Source organism: Ailuropoda melanoleuca, chromosome 4 (genome assembly GCF_002007445.2).
Source record: "Ailuropoda melanoleuca isolate Jingjing chromosome 4, ASM200744v2, whole genome shotgun sequence".
NCBI lineage: Eukaryota > Metazoa > Chordata > Mammalia > Carnivora > Ursidae > Ailuropoda > Ailuropoda melanoleuca.
This window is the reverse complement of record NC_048221.1, coordinates 137,393,678-137,409,227: the sequence shown is the minus strand read 5'-3', so window position 1 is coordinate 137,409,227 and position 15,550 is coordinate 137,393,678. Positions and strand designations below refer to the sequence as shown.

At 51.7% G+C, this 15,550-nt stretch overlaps 1 protein-coding gene across 1 annotated transcript in view; it reads left to right on the top strand.

Annotated features, from left to right (window-relative positions):
• KLF11 (Kruppel like factor 11) overlaps positions 1-5,943 on the top strand; it is a 6,340-nt gene extending 397 nt beyond the window's left edge. Inside the window, exons 2-4 of the mRNA XM_002921522.4 lie at positions 1,378-1,647; positions 2,889-3,852; positions 5,576-5,943. Coding sequence (XP_002921568.1) covers positions 1,378-1,647; positions 2,889-3,852; positions 5,576-5,856 — 1,515 coding nt within the window. The 3' untranslated portion in view covers positions 5,857-5,943. The remainder of the gene's footprint in view (positions 1-1,377; positions 1,648-2,888; positions 3,853-5,575) is intronic.
• Positions 5,944-15,550: the final 9,607 nt, after the last annotated feature.

The following is a 15,550-nucleotide window of genomic DNA, read 5'->3' as shown; positions in this document are numbered from 1 at the left end:
GAGCGTGTGCCCCGCGCCGCCCTATTCGTAGCTTTGTCTAGCATTTCCGCAGCGGCCGCCGGCTCCCGGCGCGGGGCTATTTCCAGCCATGACGTCACCAGGCCCTGTGAGGAGGCGGCCGTTGGGCGGGGCGCGGCTGGCGGGAACGGGACACGCGGACGGCGGGGGTGCGGGAAGCGGGCGGTGGAAAGGGAGAGGGGGCGGGGCAAGAGCTGGCGGGAAGGTGGCACGCGGGGGGGNAGCCGTGGCCGCCTGGTGTCGGGCCCTGAGGACCACGGGGAGTTAGTCGCCTGGCTAGACCTAGGACCTTGGTCGTCGAGACTGGACGACCCTGAAGCCTGAGAGAGAGGTGTCGGAGCCCTGCGCCCCTTCAGACCCCCCGCCCGTGGCTGCTATGCGAGCAGGCAGCATCCCCACATCTGTGACCTCAGGGTTCCGAGGCCCAGGCTGCGGTCGAAGCTAGGCCAGAGTGGCCCTTGCAAAGGCAGCCACGTTGCCAGCGTGCCCTGTGGGGGGACGTGGCGGGACAGAGGGATTTGACGCTTGGGCAAGCCAAGTGGAGACATGTATCTTTATAGATGTAAAGGGTCTTTGGGAAGAGATCGGTTGATTTCAGCCACTTCTCTTCCCGCCCCCCACCTCCCCCACCCCCTCTAAAAAAGACCGGTGTGACACACAGGAAGGGCATCTGTCTCTTGGGCTGTGCTAGATTTGTAAAATTCTTCTTATCTCCTGACTAACCTTGTGGCAGTAGGGAGTGACTGAGTGTTCCTGAGTCTAAGGAACAAGGCGCAGCCAGCATGGGCTTCCCCTTCCTGGTGCCCATGGAGTTGAGCCACTGGAAGGTTCTGCCCATGGTGATGCCCTGACTTGAGAAGGCTGTGCTGAGTGCTTCAGAGAGTTGCCAAAAATGCATCTGTAGGGATACTCTTCTGCTGGCTTTGCCAACTCTGAAGAGCCATGTGTCCTCTCAGCCAACTGAAGGCTTGGAGTCGGTGTCTGTTTCTCCTCCCAGCTGGACCTCCTGGCTGGACCGTGTCACAACAGCCACTTTGGCTCACACCTCCAGGATTAAAGTCTTACTGATCATTACCGAAGGAAAACACGAACTTAACTTTTCTTAAGAATCAGGGTTTTCCGTGGAAACTGCTTGCCATCCAAGTCCAGTCATCTTCACTCTTCAGAATATTGGCTTAAAAGTGAAATTGTCAGCAATGTTCTGTTGACATATTTTCCTAGAATACAGAGTGTGTTGTGCGTGAGTATCGTGTGTTATGTGCATTGTGCAGGCGCCTGATGTACGTACCCACATGCCCATCAGGGTTACCCTCTCTGTTTCCCCTGGACTGAGAAGCTATTGTGTTGTGTCGCCTTTAGGTTGACATCATGGACATCTGTGAGTCAATTCTGGAGAGGAAGAGGCATGATAGCGAAAGGTCTACATGCAGCATCTTGGAGCAGAATGACATCGAAGCAGTTGAGGCTCTCGTTTGCATGAGCTCCTGGGGTCAGAGATCCCAGAAAGGTGACCTATTAAAGATAAGACCCCTCACACCTGTCTCTGACCCTGGGGACGTCACCAGCACTGTGCATGTGGACGCAGCCGCACCTGAGCTACCAAAGGACTTCGACTCTTTATCGACTCTGGTAAGAAGTGGGGAGCAGAGCATTTTATGTAGTGACTAGAGAATGTTAAATAAATGTGCTGAAGAACTTGTGGGTGGATTCACAGGGATGCTGGTAGGCCACGTGCGTAACCTCTTGGGTGGGTTCTAAGCGTGAAAACTTCTCTTCTCGAAAATACGCTCTTTCCATTAACCTTGCAACCACAGGGTTAAAATGTTCAGGAGAAAACCTACAGGTGGATGTAAGAAAGTAAAATGTACTCGCTTCCCTGGGGAATTGCAGGGTGGGAGCTTCACTTCCCCCAAATGACCCAGTCTGGGAGCAGGATACACGGGTGACAGCTAGAAGCAGCCTGTGTTTTGGCACCAGCCTTAATGAGCTGTGTTGACACACTGGCCTCTGCCTCCCGGGAGCAACCCACTTCTTACTTGTGTGAACTGAGTGCAGTCAAGCACAGTTTTGGTTTTTGTTTCCTTCACTGACTGGAGCTACAGAAGTGCTGGAGGAGATCGCTTCTCAGCTCGGAGAAACTGAGAACCAGCTAACGGATGTGAAAATTAGCATCTGATTGTCTTGGGCTGGAAGCTTGCACTGGAAGGAAAGTGTGGAAAGCAGACTTGGGAAGAGGAGTGAGAAGGGACTCGTGGGCAGTGGAGAGAATTGTATGCATAGTGGGCCAGAGTTACTGGGCATTAAGCTCTCCCTCAGGGAGGCAGGCAGTAGGTGGGGTTGTTGGGTGCTACAGGAGAGGCTCGGTTCAGTTAGAGCCACTGGTTAGGGCATGACCTTTGGGGGATCAGTCCAACAGGTTTTTACCTGGCATCCAGTAGGCACTGGGTAAGTGGATGTTAAATGATTAGCACTGGGATTTAAAAAAAAAAAAAAAAAAGATTTGAGAATCAGAAAGTATTGTGAGAAGCTCTTACTTTGAATATAAATTTGCTTTCTCGTTTGTGGTCCTAATACTTAAATTGCTCATTTCAGTAGCTGTGCAAGCCCTGGGGTGGCATTGACATTCTTAAAACTAAGCAAGTGGATTGGTTTGGGAGAGATCAGGAAATGGGGAGAAGCCTAGAAAGTAAAATACTTCATGCAGCCTTGAAATCCCCTGGGTGCTGTTGTGAGCAGGCTTAGATGAGTCTTTTCTGGATACTTCCTAAAAGGCATTGGGGACATGGTGATCAAAGTAAGTCCCTTTTAAAATTTAACCACAACAACCTTTTCACACAGGATTTTCTTTCTTTCTTTTTTTTTTTTTTAAGTGCATGACTCCTCCTCAGAGCCCTGATCTTGTGGAGCCATCGACAGGGACACTTGTTTCTTCCCAAGTAACTGATTCCAAAGCATGCGTGGTCATGGCCGTCCCTCCAGCCTCTGCTGGGGCAGCCAGAGCGCTGAGCCGGAAGGCCGAGAGGGGCCTTCCTGGTTTGAAGCCAGAGCCACCGGAGCCAGCCCCCAACACCTCCTGCAGGCCCATGGCGACAAGTGTCATCCGCCACACTGGGGGGAATCCTGCTCCTGGCCACGTTCCTACTGCCCAGGTTCAAGAATGCCAACTCTCCGTCAACAGAGCAGGAGAAGCACAGTTTTTGGGACATGCTGCAGCTTTGCTGGACACACAACTCACGGACAGTCTACTGAACACTAACTCGGTGTCGTGTCAGCCTTGCTTGCACAAGTCTGGTGGCCTGATCCCCGTTGACAAAGGCCAGCAGGCAGGGTGGCCTGTCTCAATTCAGACCTGCTCACCAAAGAATTTTGAAAGTGACTTGCCAAGGAAAGCCACCCCTCTGATTTCTGTCCCTGTCCCCAGCTCCCCTGTCTTTTGCCAAATGATCCCTGTGACTGGACAGAGTGGCATGTTATCAGGTTTTTTGAAGCCTCCTCCCCAAGCGTCTGCAGGGTCTGTCAAACCCATCCTACCCCATGCTGCTCCAGTGCCCCAGCCTGTGTTCGTGGGACCACCTGTGCCTCAGGGAGCTGTGATGCTGGTTCTGCCCCAGGCAGCCCTCCCCCAGCCTGCCCCCTCTTCACCCAGTGTCATGGCTCTGGGGAATACCAGGTTCTTGCCCCTTGCCCCTGCTCCAGTGCTCATTGCCTCCGGTCAAAACTGTGCCCCTCAGGTAGACTTTTCCCGAAGGAGAAATTATGTTTGCAACTTCCCAGGCTGCCGGAAAACCTACTTTAAAAGTTCCCACCTCAAGGCTCATCTTCGCACCCACACAGGTGAGTACTATGGCACGTAGGGCATTAGAACTCCAGATCCTGTGTTGAAGAAACACATCCTCAGCCTTCCTTGAGTGGGAGGGAAACGTGAGAACCACTGGAAAAGGTGGAAAGCTGGCTGTTTTTCTTTGGTTCTGAAAAGCCTTTGTAGTCTTGTAGGGATTGGGATTAACATTAGTACAACCATCACTGGTTTTTCTAGAACACACCATCTGCTGATCCCAGTAGATAAAATGTAGCACAGTTCTAGGATTGTACTCCTTTGATAGGTTTTCAGGGTGACACTCATGTTGCCCCTTTGTCTTTACATTGCAGTAGACTCCTTAGTCTTTTTGCATTTGAGAAAATGTGCATTTCACATTCCATAACCATCAGTGTAACTTATTTTAGTTCACTATGGGGAAAGGTCTCCAAAGTGTGGAAAAGTTTGAATTCGAAAACGTGTGAACTTTAAAGGAATGTAGTTTTCTTATGTTGGGAATATATAGTTTTTAATTCAGAAGGAGAAGTGATACAGGAAACTATAATGATTTACTGATACCTTTATTATCTCATCAGCCTGCTCCAAGAGAATTTTTGGCAGTGATAGAAATATCCTCGGTCCAGTTAAGGTAGCCATTAGTTATATGTGCTTGAAACGGGGACAGTGTGACTAAGGAAGTAAATTTTTCGTTTTCATTAAGTTTCCTTTACATGGCTGCGTGGGGCTGTGGCTGCCATGTTTAACGGAGGTCTGGTAGAGCTTTGATTTTAGTAGATTAGGTTAGAATATTTCAGATGTTCTGTGGTACTCTTGCTCTTTGAGTTAGCGTTCTGCTGTTTGTTTTTAAGGCTCCTATGGTTAAATCGTCTGTTTGTTAAACTCACCTTTCAGAGGTTCCCACACATACGTAAGTGCAAGGACAGTAACAGGTCACGTGGAGTCTGCAGTAAAGCTGCATTTCATAAACTGATTGCGGAGCCCCCTTCCCCCAGAATGTCTGCTCATGGCCTGTAGGACAGCACTGAGTTGTGGAATACAGTGTAGGAAGGGCTGACCTGGAAGGAGTTTTTGTTGTATTGTCCTCTGAAATGCATTTCAGGTCGGTGGTTGTAGCTCTTCATAGCTCTAACCTTGGCGGCTCCCACTCAACGAATGAAATGGAGTCTAGTATTTAGATGTGATAGTCACGGGGGTATCGAAGCTAGTGGGTGCCTGTAAGGGGCTCTGCTTTTGAGGGAAGGAATTATTCCTTTCAAGAATCTTCCCCCTTATCCCAAGCTACAACAATGAGAGATTTATTTTTATTTAAAAATATCTTTTAAGGGGCACCTGGGTGGCGCGGTCTTTTGGGCATCGAACTCTTGGTTTTGGCTCGGGTCATGATCTTGGGGTTGGGGAATCAAGCCCTGAGCTGGGCTCCACACTCAGCAGAGTCTCCTTGACTCTCTACCGCTCCCTGCTGCACGCTCGTGCACACTCTCTCAAATGGATAAATCTTTAAGAAAAAGAAATCTTTTGAAATGTGAGATTAGTTTGATGTCTTTGGGCCCTGAAATACATCTTAGGTGTGGCAAAAAGAAATGGAGGATTTCTTGACTTGTGCATAACTCGATTGCCAGAATAATAGGATACTCCTTTCTTAGATTTTGATGAGCAAAATTTACAAACGACGTGAATTAACCAGTCTGGTAGGTGCTGAGCACTTACATTTTCTTTAATGCGTGTTTTCTCGTCTCTTAGGAGAGAAGCCCTTTAACTGTAACTGGGATGGCTGTGATAAAAAATTTGCTCGTTCCGATGAACTGTCTCGCCACCGCAGAACTCACACTGGGGAGAAGAAGTTCGTGTGCCCGGTGTGTGATCGGCGTTTCATGCGCAGTGACCACCTGACGAAGCACGCCCGGCGCCACATGACTACCAAGAAGATCCCCGGCTGGCAGGCAGAGGTCGGCAAACTGAACCGAATCGCCGCAGCAGAGAAACCTGGGAGCCCGCTAGTGAGCATGCCGGCCTCTGTGTGAGAGGTCAGCCAGGGAGTTGCCCGTGGGAATTTTAAAAAGCATTTTTCAGGAATGGAACTGATGGTTTTCTCTCCAAAAAAAAAAAAAGTCTTGGTGGATAGGAGAAAATGGGGAGCTGGTTCTGATGAAAGTATGTTAACTTTTCCTTTTTGGTTGGGACCCTGTTCAGTATCTTTTGTAGTTAACAAAGGTTTTTTTGAGGGAATGGAAGAAAATTTGATCATCTGAATCACCAGCATTCAAACCGACGTTTTGGCAATAAAGTTTACAAAATCTGGATTTTTACAATCTTTCTATTCATGTTTTGTAGAACTGAGACAGGGTACTAATTTTTATACTGTTTTTTATTAAAGTATTTATATTGTTGGTGTTCAAATCACCAATTTCTAGATAGGTGATTTCAGTCGTCTTTTCAGTGTTCAACAGTGGTTTCCATAATAACTCTACATTTAGTAAATTTGGCATGTTATTCAGCCACAAAACAAAACAAAAAACCCCACAAGTCTGTAATCAGGCTTTTTAGATCTAAGAATTTTTTAGAACCAGAACTGGTTGAATAGGGGCTTCTTAAATTAGAGGTGGGGGAGAGAACTTGCATTTAGCTTTTTCATAGCATTTTCAAGAGAAATGCCAGGCAGTGATTCCTTTAAGGCTGTAGCCCAAGGAATTATAATTTTGGTTAAGTGGAACGAGTCATTTATCTGTGTCCACGGTGTGACTTCTGAAGAATGTACCCCCAGGACCATTTAAAATACCTGATAGATACCCGCTGAACAGTGAGCTGTAGGATTTGAGTGTCTGTGTTTTTGGGGGCCATTGCTCTGCTGAGAGCAACCTACTCAGTTTCCTGTTTACCTCAAACACCAAAAAAAGATAACGTAAGCCCTCAAACCCAGCCACTTTGTTAATTGTTGACTTCTTTTGCTGTGGCCTTATAGTATTTTGTGGGTAGAGTAACTTCTTAGAGAAGAAGAAAAGGTCCTTATTGGTTGGAGGAACTTTCCAACAAAGTACAGTTTATCTGAGGTGAAGTGTACATGCGAACAGTCCAGCTCCAATATTCTGATTCCCCTCATTATTAAATATTAAGAACTATGGGAAATGCAAGTTACGCTCAAGGTAGTAATGCTACTCTGCTTTCCTTTCATTCATTTTATCTGAAGGAAGTTGAAAAAACAATTACTTGATGGGGTGTTTTGCAGTCTGCTTAGAAAATAGACCTGTGGCGCCACTGAGCCCATGTGATCCCAGGTCCTAATTCTGCAGAGACCGCGCGGCACTGGGCTCCGGGGAGCCACCGAGCTTGCTTGTGTTGGGCGGCGCTGGGAGTCCAGGCAACGTGGCGTGTGCGAGGAACAGGGATGTTGCACTGCTTTGTAAGCCTGGGAATGGGTTTTTATCGTGCCGTATGTATTTAGATTTTGTGTTTGCCTTTTAGTTACTGGCATTTACTTTTATCAAAATGATGGTAAGGTGAAATAGTGAATACATAAGATGAGGTTTTATGTTCAGGTCCCTTTGTTCTGGTAATCGTCACCTGGTCAGTCACTGTATGTTACTTGATAGCCAGTAAGTTGCCCTTTAGCATCAGCTGCTCATTGACATAGATGTTGGAGTGCTGGCTGTGTGTTGAGGTGGCTTTCTTCTCAGACACTTCGTAGTTCAGTATTCCTGCAGCCCATGAGACAGTACCGTTGCAAGAGAACCGTAATTAAATGTATATAGCTCATGTCTCCCCACCACCCAGTCTCTTCTCCCACCTCTACCTTAAATCAACATAAACTATGTATGTGCCGTTAAATGGCATTAAATTTGGATATTTTTTTTAAATTATGCAAAGTAACGGAAGTCCAACTAATGTTCTGGTGGATAATACAAGGTCTTTGAGTATTGGATTACTTGTCACATTAAAGTTCATTCTCTGAGCAGCGTTGTTTCTAAAGAATAGATGTGTTTAAAATGGTTTTGATTTATACGTCCATTTCCTGATTAGATTTAGAAATACCTTCTGTAAACGACTCCCCCACCCCCACCCCGTTCATTGACTGAAAGACTATAAATTGGGAGAGTTTCCGTCTGAAAAATACTGTGCTGAGAACCAGAGCCCTGGTGTTATCTCAGCGTGGAGGCCGGCGGCCGGCGGCTCCGGGTGGCTCCGGGTCGGGAGCGGAGCGCGGCAGCCTCCCCCAGTGCACTTTATCGCCTCAGCAGTTTTGCTTGATCTTTTTTTTGACTTTGAGCCTTTTTAAGTGGTTTCAGTAATAAAATTTAAAATGTTTCGGAATTACGTTTTATGTAACAGACTTTGACTTATTATTTAAATGAATATGTGTGATGTAACTTTTTTCTTTGAATCCTATAAAACTTTTTTGATTTGCAAACTGGACTTGTGTCCTGTGTCGTGTAGCCGCATCCGAGTGTACCCGGTATCTTTTCAGCAAAGAGTCTGCAAAATTCATTGTATATTGGCCCTACCTAGCGTCAGCTCCCAGGGCGCCCTTTAGATTCCTCGGAGGGTTCTTTACATGAAAGAAGCGTGTGAAGAGGCTGCCTGTGTGACCACTGACGCTCGTCTGGTTCTGACAGGCGGGGACCTCGAGTGACAAGAGGCAGAATGGGAGAGTCTCTTCCCTCCCTCCTTCCCCCTCCAGCCCAGGCTTTACAAGCGTGTCACGGAGCCAGGGTCTTCACTCCTGCTCTCGGGTGCACTCTCTTGAACCCACTGCGGCTGGGGCTCTGCGTCCACACCTCACGGAAGGAGCGGAGATTTCCATGAGTTCAGGCCTCAGTCGTCATGCCGGCAGCCTTGGACAGAGCTGATCACCACCCCCCGCCCCACAGGCCACACTCTCCTGCTTTCCTCGTGCTGCGCCGTCTGCTCCTTTGCTGGGCCCCCTCCTCTCCCTGACCCTTTTTCTACTCACCCCACCACCATGGTGATCTTTTCCAATCCCGTGCCTTAGATAGAAATAACCTCTCTACTGCGGAGACCCCCATGTGTGTATCTGTCCTTTGCACCTCTCACCTGAGCACCGGAGTCCCATATCCAGCTGTCCACTTGATGTGTGTCCAGTCAGCATCTCAAGCTTAACCAGGCTCCTCATCTCTCCCATGCTCACTTTTCTCACAGTTAAGCCCACTGTCTTTAAAAGGAACAGCGAGTCCATCCTTCGAGCGTTCAGGTGTAAAACCTTGGAGTCACCTGGACTCCTTTCTCACTTCACACGCAATCTGTCACAGTCCTGTTGACTCCCTGCCTTCCAAAGCTGGAATGTGATTCCATAGGCCACACTGCTCCTGGTTGTGTGTGTGTGTGTGTGTGTGTGTGTGTGTGGGCGCGTGCGTGCAGGCGGTGGGGAGGTAAATGATCATAATGGGCTTTGCATTCAGCCGTCCACCTAGGAAAGTCTCTCCAGCTCGGACCGCCTTTGTTTCCGGGGAAACAGCCACAAGCTTGGTACCTTCAGCTTTGTGAACTTGTACTTGCTGTCCTTCCCCGTTGTCCTCAGGGCTCTGACTGCTTCCTGGCTGTAACCTCCACTGTCCCTGTGCTTTCCACCTGCCTCTTTGTTGAGGGACTTCTACCATGAGGAACTTGGGACATTTTCCTGATGGCTGGGCCCCCTCCCAGGAGAAAGCCCAGGCACCGGGACGCCCCACTAGAAGGGTGAGACACAGTCCCTCTAAGTTAGGAGGGTTCGTTCCCAAAGGCCTCTTCCCACGTTCCACAATGGCCCTGAGCTGGCTCTGCAGACAGGCTGCTTCTCCCCAGCATGCCTTGCTGAGCTCAGAGGACAAATTGGCCAACAACCAAGATGATAAAGAAGCAGCAAGATGCCACAAGCCCAGTGCTGGGAGGTGCACGTGTACAGCGAGATGACAGTCATACGGGGACGGCACTCGCGCTTCCTCCTCAGCGCTCAGTAGGCAGCTCTGACAGCAGGCTCCGGGGAGCCTTCCCAGGGCACCCCTTTCCTGGACTCCTTTAAGACTAGAGGTTTGCGCTTTAAAACTAAAACTTGTCATATTTTATTGAATTTTATTGCAAGTCTAATCAACCCGCTAAAATGTAAGGTCCCATATGCCAGAGATCATATCATAGCCGCCTACCCCCATCCAGCCTCCCATCCACCCCTCACCCATCCATCTCCTCCCCATCCATCCATCCAAACCCCATCCGTCCATTTATCCACCACCCAACAGCATGTAAGGAACTCCTGTCATGTTGCAGCAGAAACCCAGAGATGAGTCACTCTAGTTTCTGCCCCCAAGGAGCTCACAGTCCTGTGGGTAAGACGTGAAAACACATGAAGGAACATTTTGAACTGAAAACAGATAAAAGAGGATAGAAGGGCAGGGAGACCATGCAGTGAGTGGCTGACTGCCTGTGCCGCTGGAAAATCTTCCGGAGGAACATCTGAACTAAAGTTGAAGGGGAGGTTTTCCAGGCCCTGGACCAGAACAGCAGCAGATGCAGGACAAAGATGCCTACGCCCCCCGCCCCCTGCCCCGGTGCCAGAGGGTGGGCTGTGAGGGCCCCGGTGGGAGCGGAGGGGGCAATGCTGGGGAGGCGGCCTCGTGGCTTCCCTACGGGCCGGGCAAGCATTGCTGAGGGTTTCCCAGGGCGGGAGTTAGGGAAGCAGCCCGCACCCGCTGCGGACTCACCTGGATTCTGGTGAGGGATGTGGGGAAGATGGGGGTCTGTGCCTCTGCTCCCCCTTTCCTGAACCTCCCTTTCATGCCGACACCCTACCGCCTCTCTCGACTGAACTGCCCAGCCTTCTTTCATGGCACCTGTCACTCTAATCCCACCTCTGTGTTTACCTTTTGTCCCCTTTCTAGACTGTGGGTTCCCTGAGGACAGGGATGGCCGCCCTTCCTTGTGGCTGGCCAATGCCCCTAAGGCCTAGCATCCTGGAGGCCCAGGGGACTCCTTCGGTGTTTGTTAAATTGGGGGGAAGTTCACGCCCGTGCTCAGGTCAGACCGGTCTGGCCGAGGAGCTGGAGGGGTAAGGCTCAGTCAGGAGACTACTGACTCGCGGACCGAGGAAGAAGGCTAAGAAATAGATGGGCTTTGAGCAGCAAAGACTGTGAGGTCTTGATGGGAAAAACGAGGAGGCGGCAGTCCCGTCTCTCCAGTGTCCAGTCTGAGGGCACGCATGCAGGCCAGTGGTGGCCTAGGGCAGAGGCAGCGCGGAAGAGGGCGGCCTCCTTTTCTTTTCTTGTTTGTTTTTAAAGATTTATTTATTTATGGGGGGGGGGATGAGGCAGAGGGAGAGAATGAATCCTGAGGCAGACTTTGCTGAGCACAGAGCCCAACATGAGGCTCGATCCCAGGACCCTGAGATCGTGACCTGAGCTGAAATCAAGAGTCAGACGCTGATCGGACTGAGCCCCCCAGGCGCCCGAGCAGCCTTCTTTTCCACGAAGGGGCTGATAGGCCCTGGATTCCCCGCGGGCTGCTTTGGTGGGTAGTGCTGATGTGGCCTCAGGCGGCTGACTCCATCTAGCCGCGTGCTGCTGAGAGATACTCTACCTTTCTGAGCTTTAATTTCCTTATTTATGAAATGAGGCCCAAGTAAGAGGCAACACGCCTATCTCAGGGTCTGGCGCTTTTATTTTGCACATAGAAGAAAACCTTAGCAGGGGCGCCAGGGTGGCTCAGTCAGTGAAGTGTCTGACTTGATCTCAGCTCAGGTCTTGATCTCGGGGTCGTGAGTTCAAGTCCCGTGTTGGGCTCCACACCAGGCGTGGAGCTGACTTAAACAAACCTTAGTTGTTTCCCATCCAAAGGAGCCAGGGCTCCTCGCAGCGTAGCTGCTTGGGGGCACAGAAACATCCAGACACGCTTAAGAGTATCCTTGTGTTGCCAGCTGCCTTCAAGAGCGTCAGGGACTGTGCTTAAACAGCAAAGGAGTCATCCAAAGGGACGGCCACAAATCGACTTGTGACAGTGCGCACATTAAAATCATAGACTATGAATTCCACTTTCACCCAAGAGGCACTAACAAAACCCGAATACACCCTCACGTCCAAAATAGCAAGCAAAATACCAGGGCCACCTGGGGAGCTCAGTCAGCTGAGCGTCCGGCTCTTGGTTTCCACTCAGGGCGTGATCTCAGGGTGGTGAGATCGAGCCCGTGTCAGGCTCTGCGCTCAGCGTGGAGTCTGCTTGAGATTCTCTCTCTCTGCCCCTCCCACTCCTGCTCTCTCACTCTCAAATAAATAATCTTAAAATAGCAAGGGAAAACCCATCCAGATAAAATCGCCATCCTAGCGTTTTCAAGGAACTGGGCCCTAGAGCGACCCCTGAGAGACAAGAAATGAGTGGGGTGAACCCCACGATTGCCCCCACTGGCTGCCGGGAGGAAGTTTCCAGGCTGCAGTGGAGGGAGGCGAAACCAGGCAGGACCCAGAGGAGTCCCTGAGTTGAGGCGATGGCACTGAGGGTCCAGGGACACTAAGGAGGTGAGGGGTCCAGGGACAGAGCGCCGAGGAAGAGAGGACAGTGAGAGAATGCTGGAGATCTGCCAAGGGCGCCCCTGAGTGACCCGCACGCACCGGCCTGGAGCGTGGCAGCACCCTGAATCCGAAGACAACTGTGTGCACGTGGGCACGCGTCCATTCTCCGGGCTTGGAGCCGCCACTTTTACCAGCTCCTCAAAGAGTGACTGCACGGTTAGAGCCGGGCTCTGGAGCATCAGGCTTCTCGAAGAGAGCGCAAGGGGTGCACGGAGGGAGCAGGGCCTTGGCTGGGCCAGGTGAACCCGGGAGCCATGACGCGGGTGCCCAGGCCTGCAGTGGGCCTCAAGGGGCACAGCTGAGCATGGGCTCCCCAGGCCAGGGACGACACGGCGGGGGAAGCTCTGAAACAGGAATATGGGGAACGCCGGGAAAATGCAGAGTTCCTGCTGGTAAGCAGAGTGGGGCTCGAAGCCGTGGGTCCTCACTTGTGACCTCGGGGACGTCCCTGAGGAACATTTGTGCCTCTTGGTAGACCAAACCCCCAAGCCCAGACCCAGCCGGCCTGTGGAGCACGGACCAGCTCCTGAGGGGCCCGACAGGGTCCTTCTTCCTCACCACCAGGTCCCCACCTGTTACCTATGGGCTGCACAATGACAGAGCCCCCTGCCAGCCGTTTGCCGTGCAGGCCTCCGAGGGACCATGGGCAGTAGGAAGGACAGACGCCCTCTGCCCACTGAAAAGCTGAGGAAGCTAAGATCCCCAGATCCCGTGCTGGAAAGTGAGGCCAGGGCTGGAGTCTGGGCCTCCTCCCTACGTGCAGGGCTCCCCCAGTCCACCTGCTTCCAGCTTTTGCTGCAGAGAGGAGCTGCTCGGCCTCCTCAGGGAGCCTGGCTACTTCCTACCCCACGTTTTCCAAGGGCGAAGGAGGAAGCAGTGTGGTCTGCAGGCCCCAAGCCCCAGCGGCTCCCTGCCCCTCATCTGTGCTGGCACGGGACTTGGCTCATTGCTGTCACATCTAATTCCTCCAGGGCCACCACCACCCCCAGCACAGAAGGTCGTGTTACTTTTATTTTCCACCCAGATTCTCTCCTGTCCGATTTGTAGGAAACTCAGCCCTTCCCTCTGCGGTTCCTCCTCTTCCCTACAAGTTGTCCTAAACCTCTTGGGGCTTAGCGAGTCCAAATGGGGATCTTTCCAACCGCAGCTCTCCAGGGCTGAGCCAGGAGGTCCTAACCGAAGCGCTGTTGGGAATGCTGGCTGCCAAGTGGTGTCACTGTTGAGCCCTGGCCACAGGCCCCTGACTCTGGCAGAAGCCCAGGTCTTGGGAGGGCAGCCCTGTGCCTTTGGAGCCACAAGAAACCACACGCACTTTCAGCCTCCTGTGTGGCCACACCCCAGACACTGGCTCCACGGGGTGTCGTCAGATGTTCACCTCCTTAAAATAAGCGTCACCTTTCCTTCCCAGGCCCCACACCCCACAGAAGCAGCAGCTTTTCCTTTCCGACTTTGGAAACTGACGAATTCATCACAGAAAATAGAGCCCTGTGCACCTGTTAAGGTTGGATTTGTCCTGAGGGGGTCCAGATGCCACCACACCAAAGGGCTGATTTCACGTTGCCTCCTTCCTGGAGGAGGGCACTAGCCTTCAGAGCCTCAGATGTGGTTTATCCTCTCCAGGGCCCCCAAGAAGGCTTTCCTCCTGCCTAATTATCGCCAGAACATGGGGTGCCTGGATGGCTCAGTTGTTAAGCGTCTGCCTTCGGCTCAGGACGTGATCCCAGGGTCCTGGGGTCGAGCCCCACATCGGGCTCCATGACCCGCTGGGAGCCTGCTTCTCCCTCTCCCACTCCCCCTGCCTGTGTTCCCTCTCTTGCTGCCTGTCTCTCTGTCAAATGAATAAATAAAATCTTTAAAAAAAAAATTACCACCAGAACAGAAGGACCTCCACCCACTCTTCTCTGACAGCCTGTCCCCTCTCTCGAGTGAATACCCGTCTACAGGTGTGCTGGCCGCTGGAGACGGCGTGGCCTCCCTGGCAGAGACCAGATCTTAGGCATGAACTGGGCATCTAGCCCAGGGCCAGGCTCACAGCAGCACGGGCTCAGGAGATGGGGACGCATGTGGCATTGAGCAGAGCCTCTGGGGGGCTTCACCGGGGGGGCAGCACAGCCTAGTGGGACGTGGCTCTAAGACTTTGGACCATCGGGGCGCCTGGGGGGCTCAGTCAGTGAAGCATCCGGCTCTTGATTTCGGCTCAGGTCATGACCTCAGGGTCGTGAGGTCAAGCCCTGTGTCGGGCTCTGTACTCAGTAGGGAGTCTGCTTGGGATTCTCTCCCTCTGCCCTTCCTCTCTCCCTCTCTCTCAAATAAATAAATAAAATCTTTTTTTAAAAAAACGACTTTGTCCCATGGAAGGGCATGGTCTCAGGAAAGCTCATCACACCGTGAGGAGAGGCTGCCTGGACGAGGCCGGGACACCAGGCACCAGAGAGGAGTGACTTGGGAACCCCGGTGACAGGAGGAGGTGAGGGCCTGGCTCTGCTCCTTCCCCAGAGAAATGGGGAGCCAGGAATGGAGTGTGTTTCCTGAGTTCCTGGCACTCTGCAGCCTCTCAGAGGAGCGCGCCCACCACAGAAACCAGGAGACACACTGTGGTGCTCAGACCGTCCACACTTCGACACGTGTCATCCTCACTTTTGACTCGGAGGCCTTTTTCTTCCTGCCTCTCGTTGAGCCGCCTTCCTCCTGGTCTGAGATCAGAGGGCTGGGGTTCCTGAGGCACAGAGGCTGGAGGGAAGGGCTGGAGGAGCGTATGGCCACCGTAGGCCATGGGCACCCGTCTAGCCCCCCCAGGCCTTCCCTGCAACTCCTTGGGCCAGCCCCCTGCCCGGGCCTACTCGGCCCCCACCACCTCACCGCTGGGACACACGGCTGGCCACTGTTCAGAGGACACTTTCCCAGATTCAGGGAATTTGAGAACAACGGCTTTGCTTTGGTGACGTGTACCCCCTGTGACACCAGCGCAGACTGGACCAAGCACAGGGGGGTCCTTCTGTTTTCCGACCGCTTTTATCTCATGAAGGCTGTAGGAGGTTTCCACTGGAAAATGCAGCAAACTGGCAGAACGTGTTCCATTTCAACAAAATAACGATGTAAAACTGTAAACATTTTACATCATAAAATTCAAGGCCTGATCTGTCTGGTGGTGAGAAAGAAAATATTAACCACA